This window comes from Electrona antarctica (assembly GCF_951216825.1).
Source record: "Electrona antarctica genome assembly, chromosome: 7".
Taxonomy (NCBI): domain Eukaryota; kingdom Metazoa; phylum Chordata; class Actinopteri; order Myctophiformes; family Myctophidae; genus Electrona; species Electrona antarctica.
In genome coordinates this window covers 24,283,999-24,304,338 of record NC_136812.1, presented here as the reverse complement: position 1 = coordinate 24,304,338, position 20,340 = coordinate 24,283,999, and the positions used below count along the sequence as shown (strand labels likewise).

General features: G+C 45.8%; 1 protein-coding gene across 2 annotated transcripts in view; it reads right to left on the bottom strand.

Moving 5' to 3' along the window:
* Positions 1-20,340, bottom strand: part of pik3r3b (phosphoinositide-3-kinase, regulatory subunit 3b (gamma)) — a 254,079-nt gene that overhangs the window by 92,597 nt on the left and 141,142 nt on the right. For both annotated transcript variants that reach the window (XM_079506006.1, XM_079506007.1), the window contains exons 6-7: positions 15,835-16,042; positions 14,096-14,181 (exon numbers count right to left, since the gene is read on the bottom strand). In XM_079506006.1, the coding sequence (XP_079362132.1) occupies positions 14,096-14,181; positions 15,835-16,042 (294 nt within the window). The remainder of the gene's footprint in view (positions 1-14,095; positions 14,182-15,834; positions 16,043-20,340) is intronic.

Genomic DNA, 20,340 nt, shown 5'->3' with positions numbered 1-20,340 from the left:
CCACGCAGATGGGCAATACTCCTAAATTCCATCTATTAAACATACTGTATATTCCTAGCCCTGGGGGATTCCTTTAGTTCCCAGTGCTTGATTTAAACGTCTGTTGACCTGCCGGCTTACAGTGGAGAGTACAGTAATATAGTTCTACTGTATGCACTGGTCTTACTACTAGACCACTTTCCCCTCAGTCATATATAATGTGAACTGTTCTGTAGCTCTCAGGGCCTTAAGTTATTTGTAGCCTGCCAACATTATTGACAGTTTATGACATTGGGGAATATTCGGGAAACTATGACGTCATAACACTCGTGTTTGTGCAGTGCTGTGACACTGCGTGCGTGCATGAGTGTGTGTGTGTGTGTGTGTGTGTGTGTGTGTGTGTGTGTGTGTGTGTGAGAGAGAGAGAGAGAGAGAGAGAGAGAGAGAGAGAGAGAGAGAGAGAGAGAGAGAGATTACTCTATTTTGTGACCCTTACCCTTTGGCCCAAAGCATCCCCACACCACATGGACCTCTGTATCCAGCTAACAACTAATTTCAGAGGCCATTACCCTCCATCTCACTTCCAAGCATGACCCTTCAACCTACCCTATCTACAGAAACACCTCACAGAGAGAGAGAGGGATTAGTTCAACCATATGGGTCACACAAAGTTAAGAAGATTGATAAACAGAGATATTTTCTGTACCCTTGACCCCAATCACCAATCATACTGAATACAAATTACAGTTTATTGATGAAGCCAATTTGATGGAACTGCAAAAATCTGTTTTGGGTCAAAAGAAAAATGTCTGTCCATCCATCTGTTAGTCCGTCTGTCCATACCACCCGTCCGTCCGTCCGTCCATCCGTCCGTCCGTCTATCCGTCCTTCCGTCCCTCCCTCCCTCCCTCCCTCCGTCCATCCCTCCCTCCATCCATCCATCCATCCATCCATCCATCCATCACAGCTTCTTTATCCCAGGAATGGGGAGTGTTTTGGGGACTGTGTGGTGACACGTGTCCTTAGCTTGAAGATGGAGGGTCTGATCAGAGGGAGGCTAAACGGGGGAATGGAAGAACGGGACTGTGCGTGCATGTGTGTCTGTGTGTGTGTGTGTGTGTGTGTGTGTGTGTGTGTGTGTGTTATTAGATGGTACATTGAGCCATGTAATTGAACGCAGCTGAGTGAGCCAGAGTCGGACAGAGACCAAGGTGGCCACTCTTCTAGGTCAGCAGAGACGCACGCACGCACGTGCATGCACACGCACACACACACACACACACACACACACACACACACACACACACACACACACACACACACACACACACACACACACACACACACACACACACACACACACACACACACATTGGGGAATACAGAGGCTGACTAAGCTGTGCTCAATCTGTGAGTGTGTGTGTGTAGAGGTTGAGAGACCCAAACCCCTCATCCACACCTGACAATATGATGACCGAAGAAGCCACACACGCACTCGCTCGAGCGCACGCACATGCCCACACACACACACACACATGCCCACACACACGCAGGGGCGACAGTGGCACAGGGGTATAGTTGCCGGTAGAGCAGCTGGATAGGAACCGTGAGGTTCCCAGTTCGATCCCGGGTTCCCCCAGAGTTAGTGTCAAAGTGTCCTTGAGCAAGACACTGAACCCCTAATTGCTCCCGATGTGCAGGTTGGTGCCTTGCACGGTTTCCTCAGCCATCAGTGTACGAAAGCATGGGTGAATGTAATGCACAATATATGTAAAGCGCCTTGGATAAATGCACCATTTTCCATTTAGACACACACACACACACACACACACACACACACACACACACACACACACACACACACACAAAAACTCTGTGACCTTAATGGCTACACAACAGCATGCTTGCCTCAACACATACTGACATCAACAAACTGCAGTTGTGTGTGTTCATGTACAGTACGTACAGTATATATACTGTATGTGTGTGTGTGTGTGTGTGTGTGTGTGTGTGTGTGTGTGTGTGTGTGTGTGTGTGCCCCACTGTTGACCTCCCAGTGGGATTATACATGATAAGCTGGCACTTTGCGCTTTCCTCCCTATGGGATAGATTCAGGGCATGACTTCACCGTGAACTCTACCTACCTACACACACGCACACGCACACACACACACACACACACACACACACACACACACACCACAACAAATGCAATATCACTGCTTCGCTGCCTCATTTCCGTCACTGTTTCTCTGTCTGTATCTCTCTCTGCGCACGCACGCACGCACATTCTATACACAAACACTTATATACACACACACATCCTGACTGTAAATTGAACTGTGAGGGTGGAACAACAGGACAAACGTGCACCGAGGTTTTGTCCTCGGTGTTGACTGTCATTACCTTTGTTTTCTTGGCATTGAGCTTGAGTCCGATCTTCCTGCACTCCTTTTCTACTGCCAGTAGTAGCTCCCTTCCTTTCTCGAGTGTATCCGAGATTAGGGCGATGTCATCTGCATAGTCGAGGTCAGTGACCATGATGGGGTGTACTCGCCTTGACTTCAGTATACCTGACGATGAAGTCCTGTTTCAGTATACCTGACGATGACGTCCTGTTTCAGTATACCTGACGATGACGTGCTGTTTTAGTATACCTGACGATGATGTCCTGTTTCAGTATACCTGACGATGACACGGTGTTTCAGTATACCTGACGATGAAGTCCTGTTTCAGTATACCTGACGATGAAGTCCTGTTTCAGTATACCTGACGATGAAGTCCTGTTTCAGTATACCTGACGATGAAGTCCTGTTTCAGTATACCTGACGATGACACGCTGTTTCAGTATACCTGACGATGACACGGTGTTTCAGTATACCTGACGATGAAGTCCTGTTTCAGTATACCTGACGATGAAGTCCTGTTTCAGTATACCTGACAATGACGTGCTGTTTCGGTATACCTGACGATGACGTGCTGTTTCAGTATACCTGGCCTGTGAGGCCAAAGCGTTGTATTTTTTGGTCCGCTCTGTAAATTGTTTGGGAGCTTTTAAGACAGTGTGCGGATCTCCTCTCTCCTTTAACAAACAAACCTAGCCCTCACAGCCAGTGTGGTGGGAGGGGGGTGTTGTCACTAGGCAGGGCGTTGTGTCACTCTGTTGAACACAGTGCTGTTCTGGTCAACCGTACGGTAACCGGTCAGCCAGCGGACACACACACACACACACACACACACACACACACACACACACACACACACACACACACACACACACACACACACACACACACACACACACACACACACACACACACAATCCCCGGCGGCCACTATCCGTCCATTTGATTTCTGTATGTCATGCAACACCTACATAGTATAACACACACACACACACACACACACACACACACACACACACACAAAAACACCCTGTGCTGTCACTTCCTTTCAACACCAAGTTGCGAACTGACAAAATGTGCATTGAGCATACGATTGACCATAACCCCACAGTGGCCATTTTGTATTTTTTGCCATCATAATATATAAAGGACTAAATGGCATTGCGGTGAACAGGAAACCAGGAAAGTTTGTGGTATATGGTAATATGCACAATGTAAACACACACACACACACACACACACACACACACACACACACATTGGGAATGATGAGGTATCACTCCAATCAAAGACACAACACCGTTATCATTGCTATACTGTGTGACGAATGTACAGTGACTGGGATATAATAAGCAGGCACCACTTGAAGAATCTATTCCTGGATGTTAACTAACTAACTACAGTATACGTTCAAAGAGAGCATTGGGGACATACTGTACACAGAGGTATGTTAACTAACTATACGCTTAAAGAGATCTTTGGGGACATACTGTACACAGAGGTATATGTTAACTATAGCTATACGTTCAAAGAGAGCATTGGGGACATATTGTAGTGCACACGGAGGCGGATTCCACACAGTCACACTTTTTTAAAGATGGAGTGCCACAATTTTTCATGTGTCTATGAGGTGACAGTACTTCATTAGACATCCTGGAGTCGTTTTTATGTGCAATGGTGTATTTACTTTGTATTTAGGGTTTCTTCCTGGAGGCTGAACCCTTGACAGTCAAACGGGCCAATGAAATAAACAGTATAATATAGTGACATCACATTATCAGCCCCTCCCCTAACCCCTCCCCCTTTATCATACAACTACAGCTGTGGGTGCGGCTTCAGTTCAGGTGGATCACCACCCATCACCACCCACCAGGCAAACCAGGCATACTTAATGAACTGGTGGGCGTGTCCACATAAAAGCATGATTTTAACAAATACTTTTTGGAAAACGTTCTTCCTCCTTATATTGATCATCTTGTTTTAGGGTGGAAAAAAATCGTGGCATTCCATCTTTAATATACACAGACAAAAAATAAAAATAAAAAAGGCTGGTACACTGACATTTTACCTCACGATATATCTTTCAATCATAAAGATTAAGCATTATTAATAAGGTTAGAGTGAAGAATGTCCCAATGCGTTTGCCAGTGCTATAATCCCAGAAACCCTCTGATATATTTACAATTTATATCAGAGAGCTCTGGATTTACTTAATCCAGAGCCATTTGCAATAAGCAAGGTCAACACAAGGTAATACACCAAATGCATAGAAATAGTAATCTATAGGATAGGTAAACCAGTAAGACGCCCTGAGGGCGGGGAAGCCCATGGGCTTAATATTGATGACATCAGGGATCTCCATCCCTGATGTCACGTGATGTCACAAGGCACCGTGAATAGAGTTTGATCCGACTGGAGTCTTTACACTGCAGTATGGGTGCTGATCTTTCATTAGAATTATTAAGTGTAAAACAACATCCACAATTACAGTGCCTGGCTGCAGACATAGTACATGTATATCAACAGCTACAGGACAGTAGTATAGACGAGCCAGCATGGCTCTCTAACCATATGGCGTTTAACCCAGAGAAAGCAATCAATTCAGAGGCCTTCATTTATCAGTGTTTCCATATGTGGGGGAGAATGAATTGCAAATGCTTTCTGAAGAGCCAGACACATGCCAAATGGTGTTCTTGAAGCCTCGGCACTTTGTAATTTGCTGCTCATTTTATTAATTGCATATATTAAACATGCATACGGGGGAAATTTGTTTTGTAAATCGCCTCATAACAGAGACATGATGTTGAAGTGGCTCTGCTCCAGCACAGATGAACATTTTCTTTTTTTAAACACAATGTTATGGTCTGTTTTTAATGAAATCGAGCTTTTGGTCGCCGTCGTCCCTCCCCACTCTCACCCACCCTCCCCCTGCCCTTATTCTTAATCAGGGCTCAGGTTTTAAGAGAGCATCCTCATAACATTGAAAGCTATAAGAGGAGAGGAAGAGGGAAAGGTAGAGAGTATAAGAAACATAAACCCTTAATTGGATCACTGAATGTCCAAGTGCTATGTTGTACAGTATCAACAAACCCACTTTCCTGCTTGCATTGCATTAACAGCCAATTGCATAGTCTGAGAGAGAGAGAGAGAGAGAGAGAGAGAGAGAAAGAGCGATAGAGAGAGAGAGAGTGTGTGTGTGTGTGTTAAGTAAATGTCTGCGCGTGTGTGTAAGCCAGTAGAAGTGTGTATGCTATACTTGCCAAGCTGTGGGCATGGTTTGCATGCCTTGGGGAAGGAAAACACATTGCAACAAAAGCAGCAGAGAGAGCCCAGAATGTGAACGGGTTCGTGTTGATGATTGAATCTCTGCTCTTTTCCTTTTTTTAGACACACTAATCACAGTACGTTTTCAGTTCTGACTTGCATGATAGATTAGCAGCAGAATAAGACTATTCTAAATCTGTGTTTAGAAATACAGTAGTTGTTGAGCTGTCCAGGTGGGTCTCCCCACAATGGTGCACCCATTATCATGCTGGCCTGGGTCCCAAATGCGCACGCGCGCGCACACACACACACACACACACACACACACACACACACACACACACACACACACACACACACACACACACACACACACACACACACACACACACACACACACACACACACACACACACACACACACACACACACACACACACACACACACACACACACACACACACACACACACACAATACAGTGCTGGAGCACTCAGGTGGAATAGAGCTGATCATATATCCTGAGTCCATTTGGTGAGCTTGGAGAGCAGGTCTATGAAGGGTCAATGAGCACATGAGGCTGCGCAAGGCACGCACACACACGCACACACGCGCGCACACACACACACGCACACACACACACACACACACACACACACACACACACACACACACACACACACACACACACACACACACACACACACACACACACACACACACTTCTGTTTAGGGGTTAACGTACCGCCAACAGGCACTGCTGTGAGCTTTGACCTCTACTAATGCTGTGTTGGGGGTCCTAATGGCTGAGAAAAATGCTCACACATGAACCTGACCTTTCCTTATTTGGTGTCTCTCTCTGCGTTCAGGAGACAAAGGAACAAAGGCAGAGAATGTGTGAGTGCTACAGGGCAGCGAGGCCAGATGCGCTGAGGTGGAACTCACTTTGAGTGATCCCAATGTCCACATGGTATGCCCAATTTATACTTAGTTTAAAAATAGCGTAAATAGACGATCTATACACAACGTGGTGAGCTTATATATTTATTCTATTTCCGGTGCGTGACAACCAACGTGCACATCAGTATAAATCAAGCCTAACTCTGTGCAGTGTCATTTAGATATAGATGACTGTGGTCTCTGTGTTGCAAGATGAAAAGAAATCCACACCAGCCGCTTGTCGCCAAGTCATAAAAGTTTGTTCTGCCGAGACAATACTGGATGTCATTAGTGTTCTGTAAAATTATGTTTGGGCCTGCTCTGTGCTGAGAACAATATTGTTACAGGGATGATCTCTGTTAGACGGCCAAACTGCAATTACTGTACCGACCATACGCCATCGGTTCCCTTTGGATATTTAAGTAACTCATTATATGAAGCCTGCGTCTATAATGTATACTTAATAACTCATACGGTTGCAGCCCTATTAATATACAGTTATAAGCATTAAAATAGTCATAATGCTGTCTGTGAGTGACCAGCAGTTATGAAGTACAGTATACACTTGACCTTATACGTCATTGTAAAATGCTTCATAATGTATTATACTTATTGTTACCAGTAAGACGCCTGAGGGCGAGCACGCATTCGCCTCGTTGACGGCAGACTGCTGGGCGAGCCCTACTTGCGCTTTGGCATGGGGGGTCAGACCAACATGGAATTAATTCTGTACTGGTCATATAAGGAGCATGTCTTGAGTGTACAGGGCTTGATGAGGTCAGATCAACATATGGAATGTCAGAACAGGTCAGCTGCATACAGTATATGGAGATCTAAGGGTGGTAGCGGGGACATTCTCTTGAGTGTTTGATGAGGGCCCAGGTAGGGCCTGTTGAGAACTCTAATTTCCGCAGACTGCCGGGCGCGGCTGCACTAATAACTTTGGGGCAGGCCCGTCTAGAGTTTGACATTTTAATGGACAGGTATAAGCCAAAAGGGAGACATGGGAGAGGAAGGATGGATGGGGAAGGATCAACATATCAGTGTCAGAACAGGTTCTGAAATATATCCATATATGGAGATCTAAGGGTTTGAGGTCAGATGTAGAGTTGCTGGCCAATAGTGATGACATCAGGGATCTCCATATATGGGATTAACTGCAACAGCATTTACTATGACACCAGGGTCTCCACATCTCCATCCCTGATGATGTCACATGATGTCACGAGACCTGAGCAGTGGGCACCATATATGGTGCCCGACACACTGACAGGAAATGCTGGATTCCTTCGGTCGCAATAAAGCCCCTAATTGGCTAATGTTTGCATAACATTTATGTAGCATTGCAGTAATAATGGAACAACTTGCATCGTTCCCAATATGCATGGCCCCAAATAGACCGGCGGCATCATGAGGTTATAAAGTAGGTTTATAATGCATTATAGACACAGGCTTTATGGATAGTGTTTCCAACTGACATTTTTCTGCATTGGATTTTGGACAAATTAAGAAAATAAACTCTGTAAGCTTATGATCTTCATGTTTAGATCAACAAGATACAAAAAAATACAAACTTAAAATTAAATTAAAAATTAAAATTAAAATGTTGAATGACACCAAAGAAAACATCACGTAATGGTTTCACAATTCACAGTAGAGATATTATTTGAGTGGTGCTGTACACACATCATTTCCCTGATGGTGAGTCCTGAGGCTTAGAGAGAGAGAGAGAGAGAGAGAGAGAGAGAGAGAGAGAGAGAGAGAGAGAACAGGGTTGTATAAGACATGTTACAAAAGAAACACTTCAAAGACAGCACAAAGCAGCTCCCTCTGATCCTTTTGTTAAGGTGATGTAAGGCTACTAACACACACACACACACACACACACACACACACACACACACACACACACACACACACACACACACACACACACACACACACACACACACACAGTGTCTCAGGCCTAGTAGAAACTATTACAACAAGATAAAACCACGGGGGGAGGGCGGGGGGGTCTTTCATCAGAAAAATATGCGTGCAATTCCATGTGAGCGACACAGATACACTGCACGCCTCAAATAAAATCACCACAAAAGATGGTGCCTCACAGCTAACCAAACCTTCGCAGAACATCCACAGTATTGTGTTTTGTAACACAGATATATACCAGAGGCCTCAACCAGAGAGAAAGAAAGAGAGGCAGACAACATGAGAGAGAGAGAGAGAGAGAGAGAGAGAGAGAGAGAGAGAGAGAGAGAGAGAGAGAGAGAGAGAGAGAGAGAGAGAGAGAGAGAGAGAGAGAGACAGAGAGAGAGCGAGAGACAGAGAGAGAGAGAGAGAGAGAGAGAGAGAGAGAGAGAGAGAGAGAGACAGAGAGAGAGCGAGAGAGAGAGAGAGAGACAGAGAGAGAGAGAGAGAGAGACAGAGAGAGAGAGAGAGAGAGAGAGAGAGAGAGAGAGAGAGAGAGAGAGAGAGAGAGAGAGAGAGAGACAGAGAGAGATGAAGGATGTGAATTGGAATCAAACAGTGTTCATCCGAAGCAGCTAATCATGACGGATGTCCCGTGCGTCTCCCTGCTCTGTCCAGCAGCACCATGCATTATGTGGAGCTTCAGACATCTTAATCCTGACTCCCTATTGTCCTGCTCACGTCACCCCGCCCCCATGTGTGTGACCCACAGAGTCGCAAGGGCACTGGCACTACACTAAAAGCCATGATTGGCTCTGATTTATGGTGTGTGTGTGTGTGTGTGCGTGTGCGTGTGCGTGTGTGTGTGTGTGTGTGTGTGTGTGTGTGTGTGTGTGTGTGTCTGTGTGTGTGTGTGTGTGTGTGTATATACTTGCACATGTAATATACTTGTGAGGGCCATGCACATCCCCACAAGCATAGCAGAATATGTGATATGGACATTGTATGAGGACCAATTCCCCTGCCATCACAAATGTAATTGTTGTTTTATCTAAAAAGCTCAGAGATTGAAGATGTACAGTAGTGAGATTTCTAGATCAGCTATTTTCAGCTTTAGGGCTGGGTCAGAAATGGTAAAAATGGCATTCATTAAATCAACATCCTAAAATGTTGATGTCCTCGCATTAGTAATACAAATGTGCGTGTGCACGTGTGTGTGTGTGTGTGTTCGTGTGTGCGTGCGTGCGTTTGCGTGTGTTTGCATGTGTGTGCTGCCTTTGTCCGTTTGTCAGTCGGGCCTGGCAGTGAGTAAATGTCTCCTATTGTTCGTGGCCGTAGGTTAACACCACATCCAACCACTCTCTAATCACATGGTGATTGTGGCCCACCCATCTACTCTCTTCTCTTATCACAGGGTGATTGTGGCCCACCCATCTACTCTCTGCTTTAATCACAGGGTGAGTGTAGGCCCACCCATCTACTCTGCTTTAATCACAGAGTGATTGTAGGCCCACCCATCTACTCGGCTTTAATCACAGGGTGATTGTAGGCCCACCCATCTACTCTGCTCTAATCACAGGGTGATTGAGGCCCACCCATATACTCTCTGCTTTAATCACAGGGTGATTGTGGCCCACCCATCTACTCTATGCTTTAATCACAGGATGATTGAGGCCCACCCATCTACTCTCTGCTGTAATCACAGGGTGATTGTAGGCCCACCCATCTACTCTCTGCTTTAATCACAGGGTGATTGTGGCCCACCCATCTAGTCTCTGCTCTAATCACAGGGTGATTGTGGCCCACCCATCTAGTCTCTGCTTTAATCACAGGGTGATTGTAGGCCCACCCATCTACTCACACTACACACAACGCTCATGTCCTTCTACTCTTGTCGTGCTCCCCCAAGCATGAAACTGTCCTCTGTGCTCCCCCGACATTAACCCTCAAGCCGGTCCGTATAACACACACACACACACACACACACACACACACACACACACACACACACACACACACACACACACACACACACACACACACACACACACACACAAAAACGGTAAACTCAGCAACTATAATTACTACCAAGGCCACTGTGTTAACCTTAACCTTAGCTCCATGGACCCTAAACAGCCCAGTACATACTCAGACATACGCACTGGTGCAGAAACTCTGACCCCAAAACAAACACACACACACACGCACGCACGCGCGTGCGCACGCCCACGCACACACCCACGCACACACACACACACACACACACACACACACACACACACACACACACACACACACACACACACACACACACACTGACCCACAGACGTTGACCCACAGCCCCAACAGACACCACGGATTTCACAGTCAGCCACACACCTGCTGCCTGATTTTCCTCTCTCAAGCACGCACACACACAGAGACACAATCCCCCCGGCCACTCTCCATCCATTTCATTTCTTGTATGTCACGCAACACCTACATATATACAACACGCGCGCGCACATACACGCACGCACGCGCGCACGCACGCACGCACGCACGCACGCACGCACGCACGCACGCACGCACGCACGCTTTTGGTCAGGGGTCACAGTCCTCTATGTGACTTTTCCATCACTATATCAAGGCAGCACTTAAATAATTGCCCATCTGTACAGCACAAATATAAATCTGTGGGCTTAACCTATATGTCCTCATGTCATCCCCTCTGCACAACCCAACCCTGTACTACAGTCCAGTAACACCACCCAACTCTCTACTACAGTCCAGTAACACCACCCAACTCTCTACTACAGTCCAGTAACACCACCCAACTCTCTACTACAGTCCAGTAACACCACCCAACTCTCTACTACAGTCCAGTAACACCACCCAACTCTCTACTACAGTCCAGTAACACCACCCAACTCTCTACTACAGTCCAGTAACACCACCCAACTCTCAACTACAGTCCAGTAACACCACCCAACTCTCTACTACAGTCCAGTAACACCACCCAACCCTCTACTACAGTCCAGTAACACCACCCAACTCTCTACTACAGTCCAGTAACACCACCCAACTCTCTACTACAGTCCAGTAACACCACCCAACCCTTCACTACAGTCCAGTAACACCACCCAACCCTGTACTACAGTCCAGTAACACCACCCAACCCTCTACTACAGTCCAGTAACACCACCCAACTCTCTACTATACAGTCCAGTAACACCACCCAACCCTCTACTACAGTCCAGTAACACCACCCAACTCTCTACTACAGTCCAGTAACACCACCCAACTCTCTACTACAGTCCAGTAACACCACCCAACCCTCTACTACAGTCCAGTAACACCACCCAACTCTCTACTATACAGTCCAGTAACACCACCCAACCCTCTACTACAGTCCAGTAACACCACCCAACTCTCTACTACAGTCCAGTAACACCACCCAACTCTCTACTACAGTCCAGTAACACCACCCAACCCTCTACTACAGTCCAGTAACACCACCCAACTCTCTACTATACAGTCCAGTAACACCACCCAACCCTCTACTACAGTCCAGTAACACCACCCAACTCTCTACTACAGTCCAGTAACACCACCCAACCCTCTACTACAGTCCAGTAACACCACCCAACTCTCTACTACAGTCCAGTAACACCACCCAACCCTCTACTACAGTCCAGTAACACCACCCAACTCTCTACTACAGTCCAGTAACACCACCCAACTCTCTACTACAGTCCAGTAACACCACCCAACTCTCTACTATACAGTCCAGTAGAGCAGGAATGTAGAGATAACCTCAGCCACACATAAAGCCCCATAGCGTTGCTGTCGCGCATGCAAAAACCTTGTGTCTCCATCTTTCAACTTTGCACGTTTTTCCGTAAATTAATGCCCCACTACAAGAAAGAGTGTCACAAAAATGTAGTGAAAATAGCCCAGCTACAAGCTTGCGACGTGTTGTGAGCTTGTAGATCGGCCATTTTCATATTTTTTCATATAATTATTATTTATAAATAAAAAAGGAACGGTTTTGGTCCGTTTCCACCCGACAGCACAGCAACGATATAGACTTTGTTGACCGGGATTCCCCAGGGCTGTATACTAGGCACTGTGCAGTAGTATTGTTTCCCTCTGCCAACCGCATTGCGACGTTGTGTGCTTTGTTTTTGCTGAATGTTCATCCCAGGACAGGAACGCTAGGGTTCATGTGGTTAAGGAACGCCAGGCTCTTGTTAGCATACACACTGAGATTGTAATAAGAGTAATACTGTAAGACAAACACGTACGTCATTAGTTCTGGCCAATTGCACAATTAATTACAGCAGACGGGGTCCATTTAATTAAATAATAAGCAAGGCTTTATGTACGTTACATCCAGGTCCATGCCTTTGTTTGCCAGTACAGTTTGTGATCCAGTTGACAAGCAACCAACGGGAGCATTTTATGGTGAATAAACAGGAGAAACCACCAGCTATGGTACACTTTCTCATTCACAGAGCTGTGAGTGTGTGTGTGTGTGTGTGTGTGTGTGTGTGTGTGTGTGTGTGTGTGTGTGTGTGTGTGTGTGTGCGTGCGTGCGTGCGTGCGTGCGTGCGTGCGTGCGTGCGTGCGTGCGTGCGTGCGTGCGTGCGTGCGTGCGTGCGTGCGTGCGTGCGTGCGTGTATGTGTGTTGTTCATTGCAACAAAATAAACACCCAACAACAATAATCAGTGTTACTCCTCAGAGTGCGTTGAACTAAATGTACTGTATGATGAATCTATACAGTATCAGCCCACCATGTGTGTGTTGAAAGGCCTACACCATGTGTGTGTTGAAAGGCCTACACCATGGGGTCTTCAATGTGTTTCAGACCAAGGACCATGTGTGTGTTGAAAGGCCTACACCATGGGGTCTTCAATGTGTTTCAGACCAAGGACCATGTGTGTGTTGAAAGGCCTACACCATGGGGTCTTCAATGTGTTTCAGACCAAGGACCATGTGTGTGTTGAAAGGCCTACACCATGGGGTCTTCAATGTGCTTCAGACCAAGGACCATGTGTGTGTTGAAAGGCCTACACCATGTGTGTGTTGAAAGGCCTACACCATGGGGTCTTCAATGTGTTTCAGACCAAGGACAATGTGTGTGTTGAAAGGCCTAAACCATGGGGTCTTCAATGTGCTTCAGACCAAGGACCATGTGTGTGTTGAAAGGCCTACACCATGTGTGTGTTGAAAGGCCTACACCATGTGTGTGTTGAAAGGCCTACACCATGGGGTCTTCAATGTGCTTCAGACCAAGGACCTCTCAAGCTGATTGAGAGATGAAGCAATGACCTTGCCTGATTATCAGACTCACTGCACTCAGTGGAATGGGCTGGAAACCAGGCTAGCAGGGACCCCCATGCACTACATATTGGATTGGATTCATGTTAATTGTGTATTTTCAGACATTTAACGACTTTGTAAACTTGACCTTTGGCTCTGTATACTTGGTCTGCTCTTTTTTCACTGTACACCAAACCACTTCGGTTTCAGACCCAATGGCCTACACTATATGAATGTATACGCCAGTACAGTATATACAGTATGTGTACAGTATACTGTACGTGTCATCCTACCTGGTGCAGCCTGCATCTCCATCAGACCTCCTGTCACTATCAGCGCCTCCAGGATCCTCACATGGTGTTCCGGGTTCACGTCCGCACTGCAGGACACGCACGCGCGCGCGCGCACACACACACACACACACACACACACACACACACACACACACACACACACACACACACACACACACACACACACACACACACACACACACACACACACACACACACACACACACACACACACACACATTGTTTTGCGGGCTAGAGGTCAACAAAGAGAGAGTGAGAGAGAGAGAGAGAGAGAGAGAGAGAGAGAGAGAGAGAGAGAGAGGCAGTTGAAAGGGCAAAAGAGAATGACTTCGAGGGAAGACGACGAGATGACATGAGTGAGATGAGCTTGCACAACCACGTCGGCACACTTGCTGATAATTGACCACGTTAGCAAAGCAAATAGCATGATGCAAATCCTGCTCAAGACTCGTGAGTCATGACCCAGTCTTCATCCCCTTCAACGAGCGAGGGATTATGCGAGGACAAGTTCAAGTAGCAGAGCATGCATCCTGTCAGACGGTGCACACACTCCTTCCCTCCCTTTGTACGTCATTGCCGGTCGGCTTGGCCCCGCTGCGCAAACACTGACATTTCTGACTCACTGGTTGCTGCTTTCCCAAATACAGTCCACTGCATATCTCGCCACGAACGCACGCCAAAAGAGACATTCTCGGCTAATTTTCGGAAGAAAAATAAACCAGATACAGGCAAGGCATTTTGCAGCGTGCAGGGAAGGGGAAACAATACGGTTGGCCTTGTTAAATGCCTCCTCTGCTTGTTTGAGCATCCAAGTCCAAATTGCAGGATGTTGACATTACCGTGAAGCCAAATATTATGCATTAGCGAATCCAAGCTCTGGCGGGTTAATACCCAAAATAATTTGCTCACAGAATCTGAGTGGACTGGATAGAGTGGCTGCTTGGTGGTGAATTGAGGTCATCTCACGTCTGTCACACCTGAGAGGCTGCCGTTTCAGTTGTGGCGTTTTTGTCAGGGAATTGTTTCAAGGGGAAATGTACACTTACCTTAACCATATAGTATACTTGGTTGACAGACTAGTTACTAGGGCCCTACGTTTCCCATCGACAGTAAATATCTTTCAGAAAATAATCGATCTACCGGCATAGAGTAGAGTTACTATTTTCTCAGAATGTTTGCTACTAGTTGTTTGACACTAGGATTCATGTATTATTGTTCAATTAAATATCCTTTAGGGAATATTTTTTGTATTTACAGATTCACTAAGCTGATGGCTGGTCAGATGGCTCTGCTGAGCACACAGGTGGAGGGGTTCTGTGTCTTGCTCAGGGATACTTATGGGTGACTCAAGGGTCAAACCGGTGACCTTTTGATTCTGATTCCCAGGCGGTCTCTCTACCACTCAGCTACTATGGCCACCCCCTTTATACAGCTAAACTATTGATGACTTCTTCCGACAAATAACACTACTTCCATCGCCGTCACAATTATTACATACTGTATGGCTCTCAGTTATATGAAGCCTATTATGCCTGATTCAAGTCCAAGGGAAATGTCTTGAGAAATGGAATATCTATCCAAACTCTGCAGCCCTTCATCAAGAGCTACAGTATGACTATGGTGAGAAACATCTCTTCATGTTTTAAAAATACAGTTGCATTATGATGAACTAATGACTATACAACAAAAAAGAACTGAATGCGGCCACATGCTGTTACCTGAAAAGGGAATGCTTGAAGATGGCCTCTGAGAAGGCCTGGCCCAAAATCCTGGGAGTGGCCTGGCTGTGCTGCCCAGCCTGGGCTAGCCCTACCCTGGCCAGGTGTCGGGTGAGATGAACCAGGAGCTGGTGGTTGGTCTGGGGAACACTAGGAGAGTCCAGGATCTTCTTCAGCCTCTCTCCACACTCCTCTACGCTCTGGGTCTCTATGGGAGGAACAGAACAAGAGAAGAGGTACAGTATATATTACTAGTTTGTTCTGGGTCTCTACAGGAGGAGCAGAACAGGAGAAGGGGCACAGTATTACTAGTTTGTATGAAATGCAGTACGGTCGTATTAACCCATTAAGACCTGAGGACGATTCTACAAATGCCTTCTAAATCAGTAGTTCTCAAACCTTTTAATTTGGCCAGGAACCCCCATCTGAAAATGTTTTGTGCCGGGGACACCCAGGAGAGATTTGTGTTAAATTGATCACTGCTGTCGGGGAGAAACAGGGCTGCCTGCTTTCCCCTTTTCTCTTCCTCCTGTGCATGGACTATGAAACAAACAACCCACAATAAAAAGACCGGCATCCAATGGAGTCTCACAGAACACCTGGAAGACCTCGACTTCGCGGATGATATTGCACTACTCTCACACACCCACAAACAGATGCAAGAGAAATGCCAACTCCTGGAAACAACAGCAGCCGGATTGGGGCTTAAAATAAACGGACCAAAAACCAAAAGAATGCGGATAAACAACAAAAGCACAAATCCAATAAACATCGGAGGCCAGACACTAGAAGAGGTCGAAAAATTCACATATCTGGGAAGTGTGATAGCAGTGGATGGTGGGACAGAGGAGGATGTGAAGTCACAAATAGGGAAAGCAAGAGCAACATTCAACATTTGAAATAAGATCTGGAAAACCAAAAATATCTCACTCAATACAAAACTCAAAATCTTCAACTCCAATATCAAATCCGTACTTCTGTACGGATCAGAAACTTGGAGGACCACCAACTACATCACCAATAAACTGCAGACATTCATCAACCACTGCCTAACGCCAGGGCTCCACCGGACGCGTTGCGTTGCGTCTGCGTCGCGTTGCGTTGCGTCTGCGTCGCGTCAAAAAACGCACCGGTTCAATTTTAATGCACGCGTCGCGTCTCCGTCAACGCGGGCAGTGGAGCCACCCTTCATTGATTAAAAAGGGAACATTCCCTGACGGTGACGGAGACGCGACGCTGACGCGCCCGGTGGAGCCCGGCCGTAAGACGCATCCTCAGGATCTTCTGGCCAAACCGCATCAACAACATCAACCTATGGGAACGCACCAAACAAGAAACAATAGAGATACAGCTGATAAGGAGAAAGTGGAGCTGGATTGGTCACACAATAAAACAGCAATAACTAAACAGGCACTAACGTGGAACCCACAAGGAAAACGGAGCAGAGGGAGACCCAAAAACACCTGGAGAAGGAGCACAGAGATAGATGTCAAACAGAAGGGACTGACGTGGAAACAGCTGGAGAGGATGGCGCAAGACAGACGAGGGTGGAAACAATTCATCAATGGCCTATGTTCCGAAAGGAATACAAAAGCCTAAGTAAAAGTAAGTAAGTCGGGGAGAAACCTTGTATGTCCATATTTGATCTTTTTATGCTTTGGGCAAACATGCCAATAAAGGTATATTGATCACCAATTCCGCTCGAAGTGGTACCTTTTTCAGCCCAACATTGGATTCCTCTAAATCTTGGCTGACCAACATAGTATATATTTTAGTTTCCAACTTCAACATTGCTTTTGCGGTGAGAAATGAAACATTAACCGGGACACCGGAGGTGAACGTTTTCTGTATCCAAAAATAAGTTACTACAGCAGCTCTGGCTGTTTGTAGGTCAAATACAAGTCGGGCAGTTTGAACTTTCATGAAGTTGACATCTTACATCTCATGGAAACAATTCCCATACTCTCTTACTAAATTTACACACACTCACAGATAAGAATTTGTATGTTTTGCCTTTCTAGCGCACAAAGACACAACAATCTAAGCACTTATCTAAAAAAAGAAATGAATAAACCCAAATAAAGCTACCTTTCAGTGGGGTAGAATAAGTTAAGAAAAGAAAGTTCACAAAACAAAAAAGGAAAGCCTACACGTAACGACTAACTACAGTATCTGCAAAGAATTACAGTGGGTCACTGTGACATCTACTCCTTTGTTTTCTTTTTTTTAATAATGTTTTATCCCACAATTTTGTAACCCATTTTTTTACCCAGTGTCAATTATCTAATGTAATCCTGGGCGCTACACTTCCTCTGCCAACCTGGGGGTTGCAGCGGACTGACCTCATGCTTCCTTCTATGCATGAGGAGTCCAAGCTGCTTCTTTTCACCTGACAGGGGAGAGTTTCCCCGGCTGGACCTTCTAGCTGTGAGGCGACAGCACTACCGACTGTGCCACCGTGCCCCGTGACATCTACTCCTAACTATACCTACTGTAGGTATATAAAAGTATACCCATGAACCATTTACCCAGTACACTTTCTACGCAAGTTCACATCAGGCTACCAACAACATATGGTTCAGCCAACAGGTAACAATGTACAGTGATACAGTAGTGGGGAGCTCCAACTGCATGGTAGAAAATGGATAGGAACAGAAAGGAAGGGCAGCATCTGTTTTCAAACAGGAAGGAAGGTTAGGGACTAAGGGGGAAGCACAGGTTAACGCCATGAACCCTAGCATCCCAAAACTGGGCTTGTCATAAAAGGAAAACATTTGTATCTTTAGAAAACATTTGACATTTTTCGGGCAACAATGACATGCCCAAAATAGAGTAGGTTCTAAGTGGTTAAAAACCAGGGCACATCAAGTGCATAATACTGTTGGTACAGAAGTCGTCAAAAAGGTCAAATATACAGCAGTATCAGTCGGGCTCTAATACAGAAGTCAAGGCAAGGCAGTCAGCCACACAGACGCTGGAATGTATATCACATGCTTTTTCATTTGTATGCGTACCGCGTACCTAAATGTCTCTGAATGCCTGTGTTACTTGCAAGGCTTTGAATGCCAAAATGGAAAATTCCATGTATGGGCACACGCAAAATGTATGCAATGTGTGCAATTGTGTGTTATGGCATTTGAGAGAGTTGGTAGGAATGGAATAGCTCAGCACACATCCTGAATGCGCTTATGAACCTCCATCACAGAAAAGGCCGTAATGTGTTTCATCGTTTCAACTAGAAACCATTTGACAGCAATCTCCACATCCCTATGGTGCGGGGCGATTTATCCTACATAAATCCATCCATGCATGTAGCCGGCTGCTGTTTGTCTTCAGAGAGATACAGGCACGCGGCAGGATATCAGCCATATGAATTCAGTACAAGTCCAGCAGACAGCTGCTTGTGAGCTACAGCCTAACAGATGCTAGGGGGATAATCGTACAGGCCCCGGCCGGCCTATGGGCGCTTGTAAAAACGGCACAGTGGGAGCCTGCATGTTGGGGGAATAATGCTGGACTACTTTTTTTATTTTTTCTCTCTCTCTCTCTTTTTTGTACTAGTGGGGTTCAGACAATACCAGTGTTCGGACTCGGAGGGGAGAAGACATATTGATGAGTTTTCTTTTTCACTGCGGGGCTTTTACCACAGCACACAAGACAACATCTGTGCATCTTGTCTGTGCCTGTCTGGGTTTCTGATGGGCAGCACTCAGTGAATCCGCACAGGACAACTGTATCCAGATTCACGGTCCGTCTGTCAGTCTGTTTGTCAAATATAGTATATAGTATAGTACTGTATATCTCTCTTTGTCTCTGTACATATGTATATCTGTCTCTCTAACCTCTTAAAGAGGAATACCACTCATTTTCAATATTGAAAGACAACTATGTCATTAATATAACTTAGAGTAGAACTGGAGGTCTAGAACTTGGGGTCATGTGATCAGTGACATCACGTTGTTGTACCCTTTGGCCTGCAGAGTACTGGTGCAGAGTACTAGTGATGTCACTGGTCACATGACCACAAGTTCTGGACCTCCACTTCTAGCAACTTCTAACAACTCTAAGGGATATTAATGACATTTAATGTTGAACAGAGGTGACTAAATTGATTCTCACTCAATCAGTTTTGATTGGTTGTGCTTATTAACAGTGTTTATTAGTGCTTCATTGCATTTAATTTAATTCTGTTTTACTTACTATAATTATGTTGCCTTGTGTATACGTGAATGTTTTTATTGCAACAGCAGGTCGCATTTACTATGAAAACGTGCATTTCCCGTCAGTCAGGGTGTTCGTCTGTCACCCACCCCACGCATCCGTATATGGTCATGCCTCATGACATCACATGACATCATCAGGGATGGAGATAACTGATGTCTAGTAGGGATGTCCCGATACACTTTTTTCACTTCTGATCCGATCCCGATACCTCAATTTATGTGTTAGCTCCGATACCGATACCGGATACCGATACCAGTGTAGTGATCTCATGTTGTGTTTATA